The sequence below is a fragment of the Centroberyx gerrardi genome, chromosome 19 (assembly GCF_048128805.1).
Source record: "Centroberyx gerrardi isolate f3 chromosome 19, fCenGer3.hap1.cur.20231027, whole genome shotgun sequence".
Lineage (NCBI taxonomy): Eukaryota > Metazoa > Chordata > Actinopteri > Beryciformes > Berycidae > Centroberyx > Centroberyx gerrardi.
The window spans coordinates 26,897,699-26,921,366 of record NC_136015.1 but is presented as its reverse complement, the minus strand read 5'-3'; the positions used below and the strand labels follow the sequence as shown (position 1 = coordinate 26,921,366).

Sequence of the window (23,668 nt, the reverse complement as noted above, 5' to 3'; positions counted from 1 at the left end):
CTGGTGAGCTGAACACTTTCTGTGCTCGGTTTGAAGTGAACTCCCCCCGCCTGAGGAAGCCGGCCCTCTTCACATCTCAGAGGCTGACCTGCGCAGGTCCTTCAAACGGCCCAGACCGCATCCCGGGCCGCGTCCTCGGAGCATGCGCGGACCAGCTTGCGGGTGTGTTCTCTGACATCTTCAACCTCTCCCTGTCCCAGTCTGTTGTTCCTGCCAGCTTCAAGATGTCCACTGTTGTTCCTGTCCCCAAGCACTCCAAGGTGACATGTCTGAACGACTGGAGACCTGTAGCCCTCACCTCAATAATCAGTAAATGTTTTGAGAGACTGGTTAAGGACTTCGTTTGGTCCGTGCTGCCTGCCTCGCTGGACCCGTGGCAATTTGCATACCGGCAGAACAGATCCTAACCATCTTTAACCATGATTCAGTAAGAACCAAAATATCAGGGTCTGCCTAATAAACTAATATTTTAACATGATCTAACTTCTGATGTTGGAGCAGACTTCTGATATTTAAATGTAGAAATCCCAAACCTTTCCTAGATTTGAGAATGTGCGGTGCGTTTAGACTAAACAATGTAGGGTTCACAGCAGCAGGAGGAGACTCTGCGGCAACATAGATAAGATTATTAAAATTGATATTCCTGCCATTATGGGACATATTGTTCCTAGAGTTCTGCCGGGACGGGCGTCTAAGAGGCTCATAAACAATCATTACATGGTTGATAAGAAAGTCCTGGCCAAGAGGGGGCGTCTGGTGAAATAGAAGTGGACAGAGAGGCCGAGCAGGGACGTGGTGTAGTGACCCTTTAGCTGTCCAGGTGTGGGAGGGGAGTCAGTAGTCCCATATATCCCAGAAGTATCCTGAATTTCCCCAAGAGAATTAATAAAGTGCTATCTTATCTTATCTTATCTTATCTTATCTTATCTTATCTTATCTTATCTTAAGACGCAGAGGTTATTAAACATTTAAACCCGACGCAGCCTCATTTTAGCCTAGAGGCCTATAAACCATTTAGATGTCTTTTAAATCGCTAATCAATGTAAAATTGTTCAGTGTGTTTTACCCATAATCACAATAAAGAATGGCATATTACAGCAGTATTGAAAGAGGTCAGCTTGTGTCTCTGTGATTGTGTGTGTGTGTGTGTGTGTGTGTGTGTGTGTGTCAGTGGTGTCCAGGACTAGTTCAACCAATAAGTCAATGATTGATACACAGACCTACAAGTGATGACACATGTTGGCAGTGAAACATCAGTTGAGAGTTCAGACTTGCCAATTCTGGGAAAATGAGAGAAGCTTGTGGGAGGAAAATTAGGTCAAATGGGGAAAAACAATTTTAACAAATACTTGGACACCCACCGCCTTGTAACCCCGCCCCAACAGGCCTTTATAGACGGTGGAGGCTCTGTGACTTTCAGTCAGTGTGGTTAGGTTGCTCTGTTGGGTGAAAGTTGCCAACAGCCCAGTTAGCATTTCAGCTAGGTCTCCTCTCGCTCTAGTCGTTTCATCCAAGTTTCCTCTGGCCTTTGGAAGCCGTGAAGCCGCTGCAGCGTGTCGGCCATGTTTCTGCGGTACAGTGTTTATTTCCTCATCGCCGGGCTTTATCTGAGCAGCTCGGCTCCGACGCCTGAGGACTGCCAACGCTTGGTCAAACCTCTGCCTCTGGACGACCTGACCAAGGTAAAAGGCTTCAGCTCTGTTTGCAGGACTAAAGCCCTCAGTGTTACTGGAGGAGGTCTGCTGATGTCGTTTTTACTGGAGTGACTGTGATTATTACAGAGAGCATGTGTAATAGTGACAGTTTCCAGGCAAATACCCTACATACCAAATTCATGGTATATATGATAACTTGTGTGAAACTGATGTTATCTGAAGATAGGGTCTTTTAAGGTAAAAAAAAAAAAAAAGCATAAATTATAGCTTTCTTGAAAATATAATTGATTTTCATTTATACTGATGGCTGTTTGCGTTAGACACACAATAGACTGAAAATGTATGGTATTAATTTGTTAATTTGATGTGAGAAAGTTGCATATTGCAGCTTCAACTCAACCCAGTTGAAGAGATAATTACCTGTTTGAATGCTTTGATTAACAGTTTGGCCTGATTTATGATTTTATGCCCAACATCAATCTGACCAACTTTAATCTTTGTAGTTCTCCACTCGCAGGTTCTTCTTACACCTTTCAATTCAAATGTCTTCCAACACTGTTTTTTTTTTTATTCTATTCAACAAAATCACAGTAAGCAAATAGATACATAACAATATTAGGATTGCTTACAAAACAAAAATTTAAATTTCCAGTTAAGCAAAATGACCCGTCTAGCCAGCTACTGTCTCAGATTGAGCATGTGATAATGGACAGCCCACTGGTACAAGCCCAAAGGTAGCTGTAAGGGGGCAAAATCAATTTCAAAGACCTCAGAAATCCCCAGAAATCTGACAGTTAAGGGCATGCCCAGAATTGGTGAAATAAAGTAGCTGGTTCCGGTTTACAATGAGGGCAGGTAGGGTCAGTATTAGGGAATATCTTTTCAAGTTTGGCCCTGGACCGATGAATGTGGTGAACTACTTTTAAACTGAGTAAGACAATGCCTTGCACTAAAAGAGGAGTCCCATGTCTCCCCATCAAACTCTTCCCCCAGGTAATTCTTCCATAGTGCCTTAAAAAGGAGTTTGTGGGTTCAGGAGAGTATTGATGATTCTGTATATAATTGAAATTCCACCCTTAGAAACCTTATTAAAGCTCAGGATGTCCTGTAGAGAGGTGCCTGTGAGAATATTGGGGAATCCGGGTGTGTTTTTGCGTCCAACACTAATGGTAAACTGCATGTTCTGTACAGATGCACGGCAGGTGGAACTTTATCACGGGTTTCACTGATCATGAAATGTTTGACGCCATCCTGAAGACGGTTGACAGCTCCTGGATATTGGTCAAACCATCACCTTCCAGCAACAACACTCTGATTATGGCTGAGGAGAACCTGATGTGAGTTGCAGCAGCATAGGGCCGTCCATTCTTATCAAATACACAACATGATTCCTTTAAATTTAAAGTATAATCATAATTAACTGTAATAGTTAAATTAAATCAATCCCCCTGTTGAAGTGAACTCTGTATTCCTGGGTCCATTTAGTAGTTTGGTATATCTTTGTTCTTCGTGGATAACCGGCCAATCGTAGATGACGTGTTGTCACATCCAGATATTTCCAGCAGCTACAAGTTACAAGTTACAAGCTACAGCTACAGTTTGATAGCAGAAAATGTTTCAGCGATCTAAAACGATGTAAACCTGACCGGGCATAACCGTGACCATCCTTGAACATCCCCCCCAGCTCCCGGGGCGGGGCAGAGAGAGCAACTCCACCGACTGATTCGGGTGAAAGTCCGAGAGCAACTTGGGGCGGGAACGCTGGATTCGGATGCCAGATTACCCCCGCATCATCTGGCGGGAATCAACAGCAGCTCTTGTGCATCGACAGAGTCTGCAGCTCTCTTAGCTGATGTCAGAGCTACAAGGAATGCAACCTTGAGTGACAGCCACTCAACAGTTACTGACGCCAGGGGCTCAAAGGTCCTGTTGTAAGGCCGCCAGCGCACGATCTAACTCCTACGTCGGGATGGCCGGCCTCCTGCTGCAGGGCATAATCTCTGACCGCCTTTCAGAAACAGCGAGATGAGGCTGCAGCAGCCCTCAGTAAGCCTATCACTGCCTACACGAGTGGCCTTGATTGCTGCTATCATGCCCCTAAGGGTTGAAGGTGATTTACCTGCCTCAAGTAACCACTGCAGATACTGGAGCACCTCTCGAGCTGTACATGTGAGTGCGTCAACTCGGTCAGCCCTGCACCATGAGTCAAAGAGTTCCCAGCAATATGAACATGGCCCATACACCTGGTGAAGGTGCAGGGGGGCTAGTAAGGTGCAGAAAGGGAGAACACAGAATTCGAAGGTTCTGCCCTCGAAGGCGACCCTGAGAAATTTCCTGTGTCCTTCCCAGATTGGTATGTAGAAGTAGGCATCCTTGAGGTCGAGAGTTGCAAACCAGTCGCCTACGAGGACAGCCTGGCTCACCCTCGGAACTGCTTTAGTCCCCTGAGGTCTAAACTTGGCCTGAGAGATCTGTCCCGCGTCAGGATAAGGAAATATTGGGAATAAAACCCCGCCTGCCGATTTCCAGCCCCACCTCCCTGATGGCCTTCTTTGCCAGGAGAGTGGAGACGTCTGAGCGCAAAGCCTCTCTGTGCTGAATGTCTGCCATGATGAGGAAGCAGCCGACTCCATAGGAGAGCTGTACATAAACTGTAAACGATACCCCTCAGTCATTGTTGAATCGACCCGGGTCTGTCCCCAGGGCTTCCCATGCCACATATTCTTTGAGAAAATGGGTCTGTGATATAAAATTAGATATTCTATGATACAACATGAGATTGTTTATGAGACCATGAGATATTCTATGAGAATTTGAGAACATCTCTGAGAAAACTACAGCTAGTGGGATGCAGGGCAACTTTTTGGGCAACTTTTATGGGCAGTGGGTGCCCAAGAAGTTGCCTCAGCATTGTTTCTTTCATGACACAGGAACATCTCGGGTCACTTTGTTGCCTGTTGCTGGTAGTGTTTCCTATCTATGTTGCCCCAGAAATTGCCCAGTGTGTCACAGCCCTGTCGGACTATGAATTCACCATCCTCCTCTCTCTTCTCTCAGCAATGGAAAATGCAACAGCTCGACAGCCATCATGACCGTCGCTGGCGACACTGTACATGTTGCACGTAAGTCACGCTATCTGGCACATCTGAAGTATCTAACATGGCGGTCAGAGTTTCTGGAATGTAAGTCAGAGTGTCTAGCATGTAAGTTTATGTATTGTTAACATGTAAGCCTGAGTATCAAGCACATATGCAACAATATTCAGCCTGTGCATGAGCGTATCTAATGTGTAATTGGCAGCAGCCAGCACAAAAGTCAGAGTTGCTAGCACTTAAGTCAGACTTCAAAGCCTGTAAGTCGGAGCTCTAACATGTCAACTGGAGTATGTGGTACGCAAGTAAGAGTGTGTATCATGTAAGTAAAGGTATCCAACATGGAAGTCAGAGCTTATAGCATGTCAGTCTGAGTGTCTAGCAAGTACATCTGAGTTTCTAGCCTGTAAGTTGGAGTATCTAACATGTTTCATAGCATGTAACTCCAAGTTTTTAGGGCATAAGTCAGAGTGTCTACCATTTAAATGTGAGTATCTAGCACATAGATAAGAGTATCTAGCATGTAAGTGAAGTATCTAGCAAAAGTCAAAGTATGTGGAAGCATACAACATGGAAGTCAGAGTATCTAGCCTGGAAGTTTTGGCACATACAGTATGTTCAAGTTTCTAACAAGTTGGAGTATCTAGCCAACAAGTAAAAGTATTTAGCACTTAAGTTCAAGTATCTAGCATGTAAGTCACATTGTCTAGCACACAACTCAGAGAACTTATCAGGTCAAGTTGAAGGTCCTAACACAGAAGTCAGTTTCTAGGATGTAAGTCAGAGTATTCAGCACATAGGTTTTTAGGACTTAAGTCTCAAGTACGCAACTTAGAGTATCTCTTGCAGAGGGAGAATACTGTTTTTTTTGAGAGGACCAAAGCCAAGCTTGCAGCTCTCCAACTTTTCTGTCAAGTTTTCCCCAGATATTTGCCTGTGTCTCATCACCTTAACCACCAGACTGTTGACCTAACTAACTGAACTTACTGAGCTAACAGCCGCCTCCTCTCCCTAGACGAAGACAACACTAACTCCTCGTTCCAGATGCTGCCAGCCTGTGCCGAGTGTCAGCTGCTCCTCATCAACAGCACGGTCAAAGAGGTGGACGCCCCCATCCGCTCTCTTTATATGCTAGGTAGGATGGACAGCCTGGGGGAAGCTGGGGGGTTGTGTTTGGGTGAGAGAGAACAAATAGAAATACTGTAATTTCCACACTGTAATGATCAAGATCAAATCTTTATGGATGAAGCAGTACAGCCCCTACAGCAGCCAGATATACAGAATGTATAACTGCCACAGAATGAGAGGGGATACAGAGTGACTACATCTCTCCACAAGACTTGGAGCCCTGAATCCCTGGATCAAACCACAAGTATCTGGGGTGGGTGTTATAATAATAATAATAATAAACTTTATTTGTATAGCACCTTTCATACAAGAAATGCAGCTCAAAGTGCTTTACAACAGAGAAATGACATGCACCAAGTGCTTCACATAAAACTTGATAATGATAGTGAGAATAAGATAAAGAGGAGAATAGAATACATAAAATGCATCTTCGCATGAAAATAGACATAGAATGAGCATAACATAAGATGGAAAATAAAATCCACTGTAAAATAATAATAAAAATAAAGTACATAGGATGCATAAAATCAAGTAAAATACAAATTTTAAAAGAAGTGCAGCAGTGCATAAGTGCGAAGCAAAGTGAGAAGAAAAAAAAAAAAAAAAAAAGAGTTTAAGGCCTGTATCGGGAAAGTCATAGCTAGTTAAAGGCTAAAGTGAAGAGATACGTTTTTAGCTTTCTTTTAAAAATATTTAGCGAGCTGGCTTCCCTGATATCTATAGATAATGTGTTATCTATAGGTAGTGTGATATCTATAGGTAGTGTGTTATCTATAGGTAGTGTGATATCTATAGGTAGTGTGATATCTATAGGTAGTGTGATATCTATAGGTAATGTGTTATCTATAGGTAGTGTGATATCTATAGATAGTGTGATATCTATAGGTAGTGTGATATCTATAGATAGTGTGATATCTATAGGTAGTGTGATATCTATAGGTAATGTGTTATCTATAGGTAGTGTGATATCTATAGATAGTGTGATATCTATAGGTAGTGTGATATCTATAGATAGTGTGATATCTATAGATAGTGTGATATCTATAGGTAGTGTGATATCTATAGGTAGTGTGATATCTATAGATAGTGTGATATCTATAGGTAGTGTGATATCTATAGGTAGTGTGATATAGGTAGTGTGATATCTATAGGTAGTGTGATATCTATAGGTAGTGTGATATCTATAGGTAGTGTGATATAGGTAGTGTGATATCTATAGGTAGTGTGATATCTATAGATAGTGTGATATCTATAGGTAGTGTGATATAGGTAGTGTGATATCTATAGGTAGTGTGATATCTATAGGTAGTGTGTTATCTATAGGTAGTGTGATATCTATAGGTAGTGTGATATCTATAGATAGTGTGATATCTATAGGTAGTGTGATATGGGTAGTGTGATATCTATAGATAGTGTGATATCTATAGGTAGTGTGATATAGGTAGTGTGATATCTATAGGTAGTGTGATATCTATAGGTAGTGTGATATCTATAGGTAATGTGATATCTATAGGTAGTGTGATATCTGCAGGTAGTGTGATATCTATAGGTAGTGATATCTATAGGTAGTGTGATATCTATAGGTAGTGATATCTATAGGTAATGTGATATCTATAGGTAGTGTGATATCTATAGGTAGTGTGATATCTATAGGTAGTGATATCTATAGGTAATGTGATATCTATAGGTAGTGTGATATCTATAGGTAGTGATATCTATAGGTAGTGTGATATCTATAGGTAATGTGATATCTATAGGTAGTGTGATATCTATAGGTAGTGATATCTATAGGTAATGTGATATCTATAGGTAGTGATATCTATAGGTAGTGTGATATCTATAGGTAGTGTGTTCCATAGCTTTGGGGCGTAATTGACAAAGGCTGCATCCCCGATTTTCTTTCAGCTGTTGCTGGGAACCTCCAATAAACCAGCAGCAGATGATCGCAGTGTTCTTGAAGGCAGGTAGTGAACAAGGGAGTTAGCAATGTGTTATCTTAGATTCTGATCTAAGTTTTAATTCCCATATAAACAAGGTGACCAGAACAGCATTCTTTCATCTTAGAAATATTGCCAAGGTGCGGCCCTTCCTGACCCAGAAAGATGCTGAAAAGCGAACTCTCAATAGACTACAAGTCTGCTGAGAGGCTTTTGACAAAAACAAGGAAGCGAGAGCAGATCACTCCGGTTTTAGCTGCATTGCTCTGGCTCCCAGTGTCCTTTAGAATTGATTTTAAAGTTCTTTTACTTGTATACAAAGCTCTTACTGGCTCAGGACCGGCCTACATTACAGAAGCCCTGCTGTTCTTCTGGTTAGTCAGAAGTACAAAACCCCACTCAGAAGAGGATTGGGGATGCAGCCTGTTTTAACTCTGCTCCTAACCTGTGCTAAAAACGTATCTTTTAAGCTTATCTTAAATTGATTGTATTCTTTTATCTTACTATTTTACTTGATTTGATTCTTAAAATGGATTTTGCTCGTTCTTTTATATGAATTTTATCCGCCTTCTATTGATGTAAAACACTTTGAGCTGCATGTTGTGTATGAAAGGTGCTATACAAATAAATTATTATTATTATTATTATTATAACATCTGAGTGTCCTTTACAGTGATTTCTTACTTTTAAACGTACGGATCCTGTGAAGTATCATGGAGATGCCACAGTAGATGTCACTCCAATCTGAAAAGTAGTCTCTGCATGTGGTTTCCCTTTAAGAAATGTTTTATTAAACATGGATTCCTGTTTTCTCCAGGCAGGTCGTCGGCCCTGGAGGAATCCCATCTGGAAACTTTCCGGCAGCAGGCGGAGTGCCTCGGGTTTTCCCAGCCACCAAACTTCCACTACGATCCCAAGAAAGGTCTTTATTATTTTATATTACGATCCTTCCAAAATTAGATCTCTCTCTCTATATAGCGTTTGGGAAATTAACTGCTCATTTATTGATTTTTAAAGCCACAGTCTGCAGCTTTTCACCTTGAGTGAGCAAAGTGTATTGTTAGTTATTTAGACCTGAACACACAGACTGATAATGTAGAATGTATTCTTCTAGATTTAGTTAATGTTATTTTAATTTGAGAAAGGTTTTGCAGCTTTAAGGTCAGTCCACTCCCCTTGTTATTTAAACTTTATTGATACAGGAAGACTGAGAGGAAGAATGGATGGATGGATAGATAGATAGATAGATAGATAGATAGATAGATAGATAGATAGATAGATAGATAGATCTGTCCATGATACAGTTGACAGTCATATTAATCATTTAATATCAAATGGAAAATTGTGATACAACGCCATTAACCCTGTCTTCTCTTTCTCTCTTTGAATCTTCTCTTTCTCTCTTTTTCTGTCTCTCTCTTTCCACAGAGTACTGTCCTGAAGTTGAGGTCCAAAAAACAGAAACAGACATTTAACACTGAAACTGAGGAAATAAAGAGACTAAACTGATTCAAAACATGAAACATGTCGTCTAAGTTTTTCTTCTTTTCTTTCTTCTGGCTACTCACCATTCGTGCATCAAGTATTGCCTGCAAAACACCAACACTTAAGACACTGGACCTGTATTTTAACAACATTGCCAATATCAGTGATAAACTGACACCTTGTTCTCAGCTAAGTGAGTTGGATCTATCTATCTAGTAATCACATGACAGGGCTGTCAATACGATTCAATACGATCAATGAAGCAACTGAAGCACTTGATGATGTGCAGCATCTTCCTCTCCAAAGTGCCAGACGACCGCAAGAGTCTCTCCTCGCTTGAAATCCTGGATCTACATGTCAGTGGTATCAGTGAGTTAGGCTGCTCAGATGTCTTAAAGTCAGCATGTCTCACAGAACTTTATCTCAAACTTGACGGGTGTGTTTTTCAAAATCAATTCAATTCAATTTTATTGTCATTATACCAGTCCAGTATAACAAAAAGTCTTGTTCGCCGGTCTCTCCGGTGCAACATAAAACATAAAAACATAATGTAGACACTGACACAGTAAGAGACACACTTTCAAGACAGTTTTTAGACATAAGATACAAACACAAAATAAGTAAATAAGAGTAAGAATAGAAAAGAATTAAGATTAAAATCATGTATAAAAAGTGCAAGTCATCACTGGCAGCATTAAGTCATGGGTAATATTACATAGTCATCATGAGAAATATTGCACAGTGCCATTAAAAAAAAAATTCCCAAAATCTGACTGATCTAAAGGTTCTACATGTCAGACATTTGGAGACACTTTTAAAATTCGTCTGCAGAAACTAGAGTTGTTATGTTTGGAACTTTGTGTCTTTTGTTGGATTAGGAGATTTTAAAAGTTGGGAATCCCTCAAGTATTTGGATGTGGTGTCAAATAAAATTGAATGTCTCCAACTCAGTAAAGTCCAGGCTCAACAAGCTGCTCTGGAAGAAAACTGCAGCTGTCAGAACAGGAAATGAGCCGCACAAGGCTTCAGACAGAGAAGGAGGGCAAAGTTTAAAAGCCTTTATTTCAGATCAGGGAACATCTTGGGCCTGAAAACGCAGAGCGGCTTGGAGCGGTCGGCTCCTCCTGAGGCCGAGGTGGAGAGTTTCTCTGCACCTGAGAGCCTGAAGGAAGACCTGTGAGGCTCTTCTCCTGTTCTGACCACAGGTTCGATCCCAGCAGCAGCCAGCAGACCACTGAAGGGTCCTGGATCAAGACATTGAACCTCTCACTCATACTCACTCACTGTGCTCTTTAAACTGTGACTCTACTGTCAGGCGGTCAGTAAAGTCACATTGGAAGTCTTGGGTTCAATTTGTATTATTGTCACATAATCCTTTCCTGCTGGAGGAGCGTAATCTTCACATCGTTCTGTCTGCAACACGTAATCTGAGTTTGTGCTCAATTCACAAAACTTAAATACTCATTCTTGATCTTTTTTTCCTGTTTTTTGCTGAACCAATGCAGCTGTCTAGATGGTGCCTGCTATTGTGTGTGGGTGTGTGTGTGTGGGTGTGTGTGTGTGTACACAGTGTATTTGTGTCAGTGGTGTCCAGGACTAGTTCAAGTTCAATAAATTAATGATTGATACAAACGATGAAATGTTGGCAGTGAAACATCAGTTGAGAGTTCAGACTTGCCAATTCTGGGAAAATTAGAGAAGGTTGTGGGAGGAAAATTAGGTCAAATGGGGTTTTAGCAAATACTTGGACACCCACCGCCTTGTAACCCCGCCCCAACAGGCCTTTATAGACGGTGGAGGCTCTGTGACTTTCAGTCAGTGTGGTTAGGTTGCTCTGTTGAGTGAAAGTTGCCAACAGCCCAGTTAGCATTTCAGCTAGGTCTCCTCTCGCTCTAGTCGTTTCATCCAAGTTTCCTCTGGCCTTTGGAAGCCGTGAAGCCGCTGCAGCGTGTCGGCCATGTTTCTGCGGTACAGTGTTTATTTCCTCATCGCCGGGCTTTATCTGAGCAGCTCGGCTCCGACGCCTGAGGACTGCCAACGCTTGGTCAAACCTCTGCCTCTGGACGACCTGACCAAGGTAAAAGGCTTCAGCTCTGTTTGCAGGACTAAAGCCCTCAGTGTTACTGGAGGAGGTCTGCTGATGTCGTTTTTACTGGAGTGACTGTGATTATTACAGAGAGCATGTGTAATAGTGACAGTTTCCAGGCAAATACCCTACATACCAAATTCATAGTATATATGATAACTTGTGTGAAACTTATGTTACCCTGTATTAAAATCTCATGTGTACGTCGTTTTGGATAAAATCGTCTGCCAAATGGGAAATTGTAAATTGTAATACAATATCTTCAATGTTCCCAAGATATATTACAGGGCAGGTACTGGGAATTTAATATCCCATGATATTCTTTAAAACAATTAAGCATTAACATTGTCCCAATATAACCTTATCCTTGTACAATTCAAAAAAATATCTGAACGGTTTGCCTCCATATTATCACATAACCTCCAACATGGTTGTTGTACAGCAAGTTGCCTGCTTTTGATTTGGGGTGTTTAAAAAAAAAAAGAGTCAAATTCTTCCAACAGAATTCCCTCCATATTCTTGAATTTGAGGAGGTACGTGATGTCATATTCCACTCTCCTTCTGTGATTTAAATATTCAACTCTGCTTCCCATTTAGTTTTTATATAAGTCAGCCTTTTATTTTAGTGCCCCTATTTCTTGGAATGATCTTCAACACATGCTAAAAATCAATACTCTACTAACCTATGGACAATTTAAAACCATGATCACAAACCTCCCTGCCGCAATGTGTAACTGTTTTAATTGATTTTCTTTATTCTCATCTGTGTCTTGTCCTATTTATTTTTAACTTTTATCTTGTCTGTAACTCGACATCATTGTAAATGCGGGCAACCTCAATGGTTCTTCGAGTTTAAATAAAGGTTTGAATGAATGAATGAATGAATATAAAGCGTTGAGTCCCCCCTGCTTCCCCCCCCCAAGCCTCGGTGGAAAGCAGAAATGACCCGAGGCCCGCCCTGTTTATAAGCATCAGCAAGAATTACACTATTCATTCCCATGGGAGGTTCCCCAGGTTCAGTTCTTATCTCTTTTGAAAAGCAGTCCCTTCATTGTATCTAAAAAAATCTTGGTTGTGGAGGTCATATTTCCTCTTCAGATCCTGAAAAATCATGAATTCCCCATTCTCTGTAATTGTACATAATGCAGTGAAACCTTTCTGTGCCCATTCTTTGAATCGTGGGTCGCAGAGCCCTGGCTTAAATGCGAACCAGCTCAGAATCCCCATCCCCCTTTTAAACTTGTATTTTGTCACTACAGTGCTCCATATTTCTAGCGTGAAGGCTGATATTGGATCCATTACATGTCTCAAAGTCCCTGTTAATTCTTTATCTCCCACCAGGATCTGGATTTGATAACCCTGTACTTCCCTTTCTGTGTCTTTCCATCGAGCCTCATAGCCTGGTCTGCACCAGCAGGCTAGAGGTCTGAGCTGGGCCACATAAAAATATTCAGTCAGATTTGGTAGGGCCATTCCCCCTTTGTTTTCTAGGCTTTTTACCACCCCAGATAAACCTTGATAGCATCTTGTCCCAGGCTATGAATTTGTTTCCAGGTACCATAATTGGTAGAGATTGGAATAAATATAGCAGCCAAGGTACAATGTTCATCTTAACCACTTGTATTCTGGAGCTAAAGTCTAAAGGGAGGATGGACCATCTCTCAACATCCTTTTGAATGTTTTGGTCAATAATATTGTAATTAGCTACAAACAATTTAGGAAGGGTTTTGGTTATGGTCACACCAAGATGCTTGATCGATTTAGCATTCCATTTTAGATTATACTAGTCCATACCTCCGCCACAACTCCGCGCAGACTTGCCAAAAAGGCGCATAAACAGTGTAAATTTGGGAAAATGGAAAAATCAGCTCCGTCAGTCCCTGCCCATGCCAATGCTCAATGCCCATGTGCAGTTTCAGATTGATTGGCCGACCCGTTGAGGAGCAAAATGGATGCGGACGGACGGACGGACGGATGAACAGAGTTTTCCTCATTTTATAGAAGGATGTATCTCTGATAGCTAGGTGTTCTTGTGTAACGTTGTACTGAAGTGTCGCTCGCACCATCAAAATTCCCAGAAAGTGTGCTTTTAACTTGCAGTGGCTGGAGAATGACGAGTTCAAAGATTGGCTTCAGCTAGACAAAACAAATAAGCATATGGCTGGATGCTGTTACTGCATGAAGAAGTTTGACATTGGAAATATGGGTGCGTCTGCACTGAAAAGCCATATGAAACAAAGTAAATATTGTGAACTGGGGAAAAGCAACAAGGCGAGTACATCTGTTAAGAAGTTTATCAGCCGACAGCCACACCAGCTGTTCAAGTGCCAGAGGATCAGCAGGCGGTGTTAGTGGTGCTGAGAGCTCTGGGCCGATTAGTAACGCTACTGCCACAACATCACCATCAGTGTCTTACTTAACTTAATACTTAACTTGTCTTAATAAAAGAGATGGACATCTCAATGGGACTCACCTGGTTAAATAAAGGAGAAATAAAATCAAGGAATGCAAGTAGGACAATACAATTAAATCTAACATTAGTGAATAGGTTATTGTTCCCTCATGAAAATGAACACATAGATCGGGGCCATATTCCACATCCCGTTAACGGTGTGCCTGTTGAAATGCTAAGCCACCATCCTCCGTGTCCCGCCGTGTGTGTACCGCGCATATAGTTTCCTCACGTTGTTTGCAAGCGATCAATAATTTAAACATTACCGACACATCTTCCAATATCCCCCCTAAATCGTCCAGTACGGACAGAGTTCATATTGAGTAGGTTCATGCTGTGGATATTCAGGACTGAAGTGCTTACATTTTGGTCATGGATTTTTTTGCTGGTAGTTCTGGAATTTGCAAATTACTAAAGCGTACAAACCCTGTATTAATTTATTGATAATTTGATGTTAAAGTTACATATTGCAGCTTTAACTCAACCCAGTTGAAGAGATAATTACCTGTTTGAATGCTTTGATTAACAGTTAGGCCTGATTTATGATTTTATGACCAACTTTAATCTTTGAAGTTGTCACAGGTTCTTCTAACACTTTTCAATTCATCTTAATGGTGTTTCAATTCATCTTTATGTCTGCCAACACTAATGTTAAACTGCATGTTCTGTACAGATGCACGGCAGGTGGAACTTCATCGAGGGTTTCACTGATCATGAAATGTTTGACTCCATCCTGAAGACGGTCAACAGCACCTGGTTCCGCATCACACCTTCCCCGTCCAGCACCAACACCCTGACTGTGTCTGAGGATAACATGATGTGAGTTGGTGACTTAGGTCAGTCCATTTTTATCAAAGACCCAACAACATGATACCTTTTTAAATTTAAATTCTAATCATAATTAGCTACAGAAGAAAAGTCACTTCAACTCTGTTACAAACAGCTGTTGTTGATGTACTTTGCATTCCTGGGTCCATTTAGTAGTTTGGTGTATTTTTCTTCTTGGTTGATAACTGGCCAATTGTAGCTGAGGTGACGCCACATTATCTTTACTCAATCAAGTGTAAAGAGAAACTCCTCCCCCCTCAAGTTAAAATCTAGTGGAAAGGGAGCTGAAGCTGACATTACCCTCTGTCAGTATGGGAGGTTACTTCACATAAACAGTCTAAAAATGCCTTTGATTGTGAAATATGTTGTAGGAAGCATCAACACATCTCGCTCGGCTTACTTTCACAAAAATCCATTCAGTATTATTTACCTGAATGACAAATTTAGCTACTGAACTACACTACCCAGCATGCTTTTAGCTAGCTGGAACGTTTCATCTCCTGCAGAGGGAACCAGCTCCGGTAGCTAGCTAGCTAGCTGCAGCTTCACAGCTCCAGAGACAGAATGTGTTCAGATCCTCATGAGGCTGAACTCAGACTTTAGACCCAAACTGCACCTGAACAGGTGAAAACCTGCTGAGACCGTCTGCTGCTGCTGGAGGAGCAGCTGCTGCACTCTGTTGTTCTCCATCAGTACAAAGTCTTTTCTGCAAGTTTCTACTCCTAAAATAACAGAAACATGCAAATCATCTAAAAGCTTCTGCTGTGTAGAGAGAGAGGAGAGTCTCAACACCATTTGTTGCTTTGTTGCAGTCAATGGAAAATCATGTTAGCCACTTAGCTGCTAGGCTTCGGCCTGCACTTCCACTTTGGCTTCATTCTGTTGACAGAAGTTCATTAAAAAATAAATTCCCCCTTCAGTGGCCTAACGCAGTAACAAACCTTGATTGAACTGCTGCTCTCAGAAACCTTTACACTACGTGTCTGAGAGAACGTGAGATAATATCTTTGAGAACAAGATTTTCTATGAGAAAACGAGATATTCCATAAGAACCTGAGTCTTTGAGAACAAGATTTTGAGAACGTGAAATATTCCATGAGAACACGAGTGTTTGAAAACGAGACATCCTGTGAGAATGATGAGAACATGAGATATGCTTTTGAGAAAATGAGTCTGAGATAAAATGAGATATTCTATGATACAACATGAGATTGTATATGAGAACATGAGATATTCTATGAGATATGAGAACGTCTCTGCGATGACTACAGGTATTGAGATACATGGCAACTTTACGGGCAGTGATGGAAGTTTCCTCAGCATTGTTCCTTTCATCCCACAGGAGCATCTTGTTTCCATCAAACACTGGAATAGATTTATGAACCTGTGGCTCACTTTGTTGCCTGTTGCAGGGAGTGTTGCCCATCCATGTTGCCCCCAAAATTGCCCAGTGTGTCACAACCCTGTCAGAATATGAATTCACCATCCTCCTCTCTCTTTTCCCAGTAATGGAAAATGCCACAACTCAGTTTACAACATGACCATCACCGGCAACACCATGGAGTTTACACGTAAGTCATAGCATCTAGCTCAACTCCGGTCTCCCAAGAAAACTATAGGGCGACTACATCTAATACAGAATGATGCTGCACGAATTTTAACCAGGACCAAGAAAAATAACCACATTACTCTTTACATTACGCTTAACTGAACGTAAGCTAACAGCCACCTCCTCTCCCTAGACTACAACAATACCTCCACCGTCCAGATGCTGCAGGCCTGCGCCGACTGTCTGGTCTTCAGCATCAACAGCACCCTCGGAGATGTGGACGTCTCCATCCGCTCTCTTAATATACTAGGTAGGATGGAAAGCCTGGGGGATGCTGGGGGGATGTGTGAAATACTGGAATACAAATACTGGAGTACCGCCCCTTTTACACACAACCACTAGTTCCATACACAGTCTATCAACCGATACACTGAAGTGGAGCTTTTGGGTACAGCAGCAGCCCAGCTCTATCAGAGATACTGACACACACACACCAACACATAGAGCATCGGCGATATGACGATCTTAGGTGAACATTTCTCCTCGATCTGGCACTGCAAAGACCTACGGCGTAGCTACGGCGGCACTTCAACACAGAAGTATAAATTTAGATACCCGTTAGTATCCTGTTAGCGGTTCCATCAAAGTTCCAATAAAATCCGTCATCCTCTTAAAAACACAGCTTTCGCAAACCGGGAGCTAAAGCTAATACTAGCTTGTTGATGATGTTGCGTCCACGCTCCTGAACACACAGCACACGCAGCCTGTCACAATAAAAGTCCCCCAACAATCGTGAGAGAGGAGTGGGAACGATGCTTTGCGGAATAAAGCGGTGAATAAAGTGCCGTCTTGGTTACCTGTGATGTACGAAGGTTACCTGTGTTGTCATGGTTTGCCATGGATCAGCCAATAGCAGATCACAATTGCAGTAGATGTCACTCCAATCTGAACAGTAGTCTCTGCATGTGGTTTCCCTTTAAGAAATGTTTTATTAAACATGGATTCCTGTTTTCTCCAGGCAGGTCGTCGGCCCTGGAGGAATCCCATCTGGAAACTTTCCGGCAGCAGGCGGAGTGCCTCGGGTTTTCCCAGCCACCAAACTTCCACTACGATCCCAAGAAAGGTCTTTATTATTTTATATTACGATCCTTCCAAAATGAGATCTCTCTCTCTATATAGCGTTTTGGAAATGAACTGCATTTATTGATTTTTAAAGCCACAGTCTGCAGCTTTTCGCCTTGAGTGAGCAAAGTGTATTGTTAGTTATTTAGACCTGAACACACAGACTGATAATGTAGAATATATTCTTCTATTTTAATTTGAGAAAACTTTTGCAGCTTTAAGGTCAGTCCACTCCCCTTGTTATTTAATCTTTATTGATACAGGAAGACTGAAAGGAAGAAAGACTAGATGGGTGGGTGGATGGATATTAATCATTTAATATCAAATGGAAAAACTTTGTCTTCTCTTTCTCCCTGTCTTTCTCTCTTTGACTCTTTTCTCTTTCTTTCACTCTTTTTCCTCTCTCTCTCTCTCTCTCTTTTCACAGATTTCTGTCCTGATGATGAGGTCCAAAAAATATGAAAGTTGTTCTCACCTGAAGAAACGACAACTGCTGACAGAAACAAACATTTGTATCGTTTAATTTGCTAGTGAAATCCTTTTGGTTGTGTGTTGTGCATTTTAGTGGCTACTCATCATCCATCTGTAATACTAATAAACTTTATTTGTGTAACATTTTCTGAATCAGTCACAGAGTGCATTGCAAACATGATAATAAATAAAAATCAATAAGATAAACATTTAATACCAGATGTTAATTCAAAACAGGTTAAAGGTTACAATAGGTAAAAACAAACAATATGATAACGAGCATGTGTGTGACCGGCAGCAAGGCGAGGATTTACCCCGGACCAGGTCTTAAACTGAAGTGCATCAGACAAGATTCGAACCGTCCTTTAGATTAAATATCACAATATTTTAGACCAAATACCTCGATATCAATAATGTGATGATATTTTGGGGATGGGTATTTGTGCATTCACAAGATATTTACACACAAGACATTTTTGAAAATTTGTAATTATCATTAGTAATCAGTAATGTGTAATCAGTAATAAGTAATATGGATATGAGGAGCAGGTAAGTGATTGTTCATTTTACTCAGCCAGACCCGGCTGATAAGTTCAGAAAATTGTGTCACTTTACTGTAACGCAGCTTTTAAGACCAGGAAGAAGTAACATGTAAGTTATTTCACAATATTACAATATTATACAATATATATCGCTCAGCCCTCTTTAGTCTGACCTGAGCTTAAAGAGTAATAAGTTACAGCCCTTCTTCAAGCCTCTGGCCCCTCAAATGGATTTTACAAAGAACGAACCTACCTAGATCTAATTGATCAAGAGTCAATCACAAAACAGAATGATGCAATACATCGTACAAACAAAACGAAACACCAGGAAACAAAACAAAAGGCACAAAGCACAAAACAGCATGATCAATATACAGAGCAGGCCGACCGATCCGACCAGCAGCAGCAGCCTGAGAGCCTCGGCGAAGACGAGGAGAAACTCCCAGAAAACATTACCGCTCTCTGATGAAGCCGCAGCATGGCCGACACACGCTGCGGTGGGTTTTAATATATTTATTTTTCATGTGAAGAGTCCCTCGGAGCTGCTTTTTCATTAAGCAATGACCAAACCAAAGATCACACAGTAAAACGGTCCAGTTGTTTGTCCTCTCAGAGAGTCAATATGACTCCGGGGCAGCTGGAGCGTTAACTCTGATCAGTGTGGACCAATAGAAACACTGGAAGAGTGTTGATTTTTACTTGAGAGTTACATTTCTGTGCATCTTCAACAAATGCCTCCACACACCAAAACCCAGTGGAAGCATCTCTATTCTCTCTTCTCTGAACCGTTTTTTATATACAAGCAGGGGTTAAAGTGGGCCGGAACGATCCGGAACGGCGTTCCGGCACCTTCGATTAATAAGTAAATAAATCTGATTGGCAGTTTCATATATAATAATGTCAAGCGAGTTCACAGGGCTGCCAACTCTCACGCATTTCACACGCTCTCACGCCACAAGTCGCAGTGAAAAACAAATTCATAACTGATGACGTCGCGGCCCGAGAAGAGACGCTGACAGCGCACGAGACGAGACAGCAGCACCGTGCAGCAGAGAGTTATTCAGACCATCTGAATAGAGAGAAATATACACAAATCTATTATATTGTAATTTATTCCCATGCATGGTGCTCAGAGTAATCTCAGTCCGCGGCTCTTCTGCGTCTCTCCCTCTCCTCTCGCGCCGTGCGCACGCAGGCAGGAGTGAGAGTGAGTTGCTATGGTTACGGGGACGCTCTGTGTCTGTCACTCTGAAACTTTCGCAAGATTCCCAATAATAGGTTTTTAGGTTAGTATGCCTATGCAAAATCATGAATGTAAGCACCTCAATGCAGAAATCTAGTAATATAACATAATTTAACATGGTTGGTTAACATTATACAGGGTTGCTGTTTCTTGACTTAATCCAAGAGGTTAGGTGGTGTAGAAATGCAGGAAATTTGTTTTAAATTACTATTTTTTTCTGACCCCCCCACCAATTATGTACCTTAGCCCCCCCTGGGAACAGGGTTCCCCCACCTGCCAAATCCCACTTTAACCCCTGTATACAAGCAGAGTTTGCACAAAGTCCTTAAAGTGCTTAAGGTCCTTTAACTTTTCAAAATGTAAGTACTGGAATACCTGGAAAATTAGCCTGTGATGTGGAGAACAGTTATGAACAAAACAAATAGTGTTGGAAAAAGTCCTTGAAAGTCCAAATAAAGGAAAGCTGAGCTGCCCAGTCATGCTGAAAAAAACAAAAAACACTGAAATCAAATTGTGAATCAGAGTTGAGTCAGCAGAGAGCACACACACACTTTGGACTGAGAGTCACAGTCACACCGGTTCAGGGCTTCAGGCCAATATGAGACGACCAGGTTCACACCGGACACCTGTGTCCTCTGGGGTCCCGCTGTCTAGAACGCAACAGGTCTGCAGTCCAGAGTTCTAGGTCCCAGAGTTCTAGAGTTCTAGGTCCCAGAGTTCTAGGTCCCAGAGTTCTAGAGTTCTAGGTCCCAGAGTTCTAGAGTTTTAGAGTTCTAGGTCCCAGAGTTCTAGGAGTTCTAGGTCCCAGAGTTCTAGAGTTCTAGGTCCCAGAGTTCTAGAGTTCTAGGTCCCAGAGTTCTAGGTCCCAGAGTTCTAGAGTTCTAGGTCCCAGACTTCTAGAGTTCTAGGTCCCAGAGTTCTAGAGTTTTAGAGTTCTAGGTCCCAGAGTTCTAGAGTTCTAGGTCCCAGAGTTCTAGAGTTCTAGGTCCCAAAGTTCTGGAGTTCTAGGTCCCAGAGTTCTAGAGTTCTAGGTCCCAAAGTTCTGGAGTTCTAGGTCCCAGAGTTCTAGAGTTTTAGAGTTCTAGGTCCCAGAGTTCTAGGAGTTCTAGGTCCCAGAGTTCTAGAGTTCTAGGTCCCAGAGTTCTAGAGTTCTAGGTCCCAGAGTTCTAGGAGTTCTAGGTCCCAGAGTTCTAGAGTTCTAGGTCCCAGAGTTCTAGAGTTCCAGGTCCCAGAGGTTCTAGGTCCCAGAGTTTTAGGTCCCGGAGTTCTAGAGTTCTAGGTCCCAGAGTTCTAGAGTTCCAGGTCCCAGAGGTTCTAGGTCCCAGAGTTTTAGAGTCTGTATTAAAATTACATTTATTTTTTATTTATTATTTTCCCTTTTCTTTAGGAGGAAGTGTTTTCAAGTCTTTATCCCTGTAATGCCTTTTTTTCATTTTAATTTCTTTTAGGCTAATTGTTTTTTTCAGATGTTTTTTCTTCTTTTTGGTTTCATTTTCTTTTTTCTTGCTTTCTTTTCTGTCTTTCAATTTCTATTCTTATTTCCTTTCTTTTTCTTCTTTCCTTTTTTCTAGTTTATTTTTCTTCTCTTTTCTGCGCTGTTTTTTTGTTTTTTTTGTGCTTTTTTGACCTTTGATCTTTTGTTGTTGTCCCCTCTTCAGTTCAGCTCACAGTGAGATCAAAGTTCATCATCACATATTGTCCCTTAAAACAGATTGTATTCATATTGCGCCCCCTGCTGACTCTCAGTAAAAATATGAAACACTGGATTCAAACCTAAAACACTGAAACATGTTTCACTGCCTGTAACTCTGTTTTGAAAACAGATTATTGTTATATTAAAATATCATATTGATTGTTATATTTTCCAATGGATACATACAATGTGTTGTACATCTGTAACATCGCTCTAGCTGTTCTGGTGCCTTCAGGTGCTCCTCGGACGCTTCGACTTGTAAATTCATAAACACAACTTGTTGCATTCAAGAATCAAGCGGTACAGAACAGTTTGTGCTGCAGTGACAGAATGACGGGGTGAAAGTCACGCTGTGCCACGTGATTAGTAAAGTCAAACATCAGCCACCAACAACACTACTTTTATTATTCCATTTTGCTATTTCCGAACAAAAGCACTCGAATGTGTGACACCTTGTATTATTATTAGGAGTTTACGAGGAGCAACGTGCCTTTTAAAGTGGTAATTCCAATATTTCCGACAGCACTTGAAGCCAGCATTAGACCTCCTTTATCCCACAACGCCTTGCGGCTCTAGACAACAAGCCAGAAACCAAGCCGTGTCGTCACTTCCACCAAATATTCAACATGGATTCCAGCGGATTGAAGCTGAATTTCTGGGAGAATGGACCGAAGCCCGGACAGTTTTACAGTTTCCCCGGCAGCAGCCAGGGCGCCGCGTGCGGCCCGGTGCGACACACGCTGTGAGTCAACCGTCCCACCGAGTTTAAATTCAATTTTTAACTGTCATTTTATCACAGTTTGTCCCGCCGCTTTCGGTTTCTGCTGCGCTGCGATGCTGCATCATCATGGAGAAACGTTAGCTAGCCGACGCTAAGCTAACCAGCTAATCTGTCATCTTACACTGATCCTACCGCTTTTAAAACCCCGACAGCTGCCTCCATACTTTATGTCGCTTCTTCAACCGATAAACATGGATCTGTTTGATATAAAAAGAGCTGTAACGGTCGTAGTTTTCCTGGCTAACAGTTAGCAGCTAGCTGGGTTAGTCAGCGAATACATCAGCGGAAACCGAAATCAGTCTCCAGCCAAGTAAAACATGTTACACACATGTTCTCTTCACATGTAGAATTATATATTTGATATCATTCGGTTAAATGCTGTTATATCAGTCACTGTGGGATAGGCAGTGGGGTTTCAGGGGAAGTTGAGGTGATGTACGGAGAAGAAATTAGTTAAAGACAGTTATTTACATTTAAAGTTGCCACCATTTTCCTACGTCTTTATGTCTGTTGGACCGAATTGGTGTGAAAGAGTTAGAAGCCATGGACCAAACCAGACTGATGTAATCTGTAGAAACAAACAGACAAACTACTGACACTTCTGTTATCTCCCCTCCTCTCCCTCTGCCTTTTCTCTCTTCTCTTTCCCCACCATCTCTCACCCTCTCTCTCCTCCTTCCTCTCTCACCCTTCCTCTCTTTCCTCCTTCCTCTCCCTCCCTCTCTTACCCTTCCTCTCTCTGCTCCTTCCTCTCCCTCTCTCTCCTCCTTCCTCTCTCCCTCCCTCTCTCCTCCTTCCTCTCTCCCTCCCTCTCTCACCCTTCCTCTCTCCTCCCTCTCTCCCTCCCTCTCTCCTCCTTCCTCTCTCCCTCCCTCTCTCCTCCTTCCTCTCTCCCTCCCCCTCTCTCCTCCTTCCTCTCTCCCTCCCTCTCTCTCCTCCTTCCTCTCACCCTTCCTCTCTCTCTCCCTCCCTCTCTCCTCCTTCCTCTCTCCCTCCCTCTCTCTCCTCCTTCCTCTCACCCTTCCTCTCTCTCTCCCTCCCTCTCTCCTCCTTCCTCTCTCCCTCCCTCTCTCCTCCTTCCTCTCTCCCTCTCTCTCACCCTTCCTCTCTCTCCCCCCTCCTCCCTCTCTCCCTCTCTCACCCTTCCTCTCTCTCCTCCTTCCTCCCTCCCTCTCTCACCCTTCCCCTCTCTCCTCCTCTCACCCTTCCTCTCCCTCTCTCTCCTCCTCCTCCCCAGTAACCCCATGGTAACCGGGACGTCGGTGTTGGGGGTGAAGTTCACCGGAGGCGTCATCATCGCAGCGGACATGCTGGGCTCGTACGGCTCTCTGGCTCGCTTCAGGAACATTTCCCGCCTGATGAAGGTGAACAACACGACTGACGCAACCGATGTCGTAGTACTGCTGCAAGTAGTAGAAGTAGTACTCCTACCTGTAATAGTGGTAGTACTCAGTAGTAATACTAGTAGCAGTAATTTATGCATAAATAGTAGTAGCTTAATTGCTGCAGTAGCATTGTAGTTGTGTTAGTTAGCTCCAGCTCTGTGTATGAGGAGTTAATGTGAATGTAAACAGTAATGCTAATCATAAAGAGGCGGGTGGATC

At 42.2% G+C, this 23,668-nt stretch overlaps 3 protein-coding genes across 3 annotated transcripts in view; all 3 read left to right on the top strand.

Moving 5' to 3' along the window:
- Positions 1-23,668, top strand: part of LOC139911314 (BCL2/adenovirus E1B 19 kDa protein-interacting protein 2-like) — a 225,970-nt gene that overhangs the window by 9,936 nt on the left and 192,366 nt on the right. The window lies entirely within an intron of this gene.
- On the top strand, positions 1,563-17,796 carry LOC139932490 (saxitoxin and tetrodotoxin-binding protein 1-like). The gene is made up of 12 exons (XM_071926284.2): positions 1,563-1,682; positions 2,847-2,992; positions 4,713-4,777; positions 5,763-5,882; positions 8,630-8,734; positions 10,371-10,473; positions 11,236-11,374; positions 14,509-14,654; positions 16,170-16,234; positions 16,406-16,522; positions 17,231-17,335; positions 17,762-17,796. The coding sequence occupies exons 1-12, from the start codon at positions 1,563-1,565 to the stop codon at positions 17,794-17,796; spliced, it is 1,266 nt and encodes a 421-aa protein (XP_071782385.2).
- psmb4 (proteasome 20S subunit beta 4) overlaps positions 21,878-23,668 on the top strand; it is a 5,862-nt gene continuing 4,071 nt past the window's right edge. Inside the window, 2 exon segments of the mRNA XM_078290588.1 lie at positions 21,878-22,025; positions 23,302-23,508. Coding sequence (XP_078146714.1) covers positions 21,910-22,025; positions 23,302-23,508 — 323 coding nt within the window. The 5' untranslated portion in view covers positions 21,878-21,909.

What these genes read in the sequence shown, in the direction of transcription:
- LOC139932490 (XM_071926284.2), top strand. Translation starts at nt 1,563, where the DNA reads ATGTTTCTGCGGTACAGTGTTTATTTCCTCATCGCCGGGCTTTATCTG. An exon ending in CCACTACGATCCCAAGAAAG is followed by an intron (nt 8,735 to 10,370) that starts GTCTTTATTATT and finishes ATTTCAGATCAG; the next exon opens with GGAACATCTTGGGCCTGAAA. An exon ending in CCGCTCTCTTAATATACTAG is followed by an intron (nt 16,523 to 17,230) that starts GTAGGATGGAAA and finishes TGTTTTCTCCAG; the next exon opens with GCAGGTCGTCGGCCCTGGAG.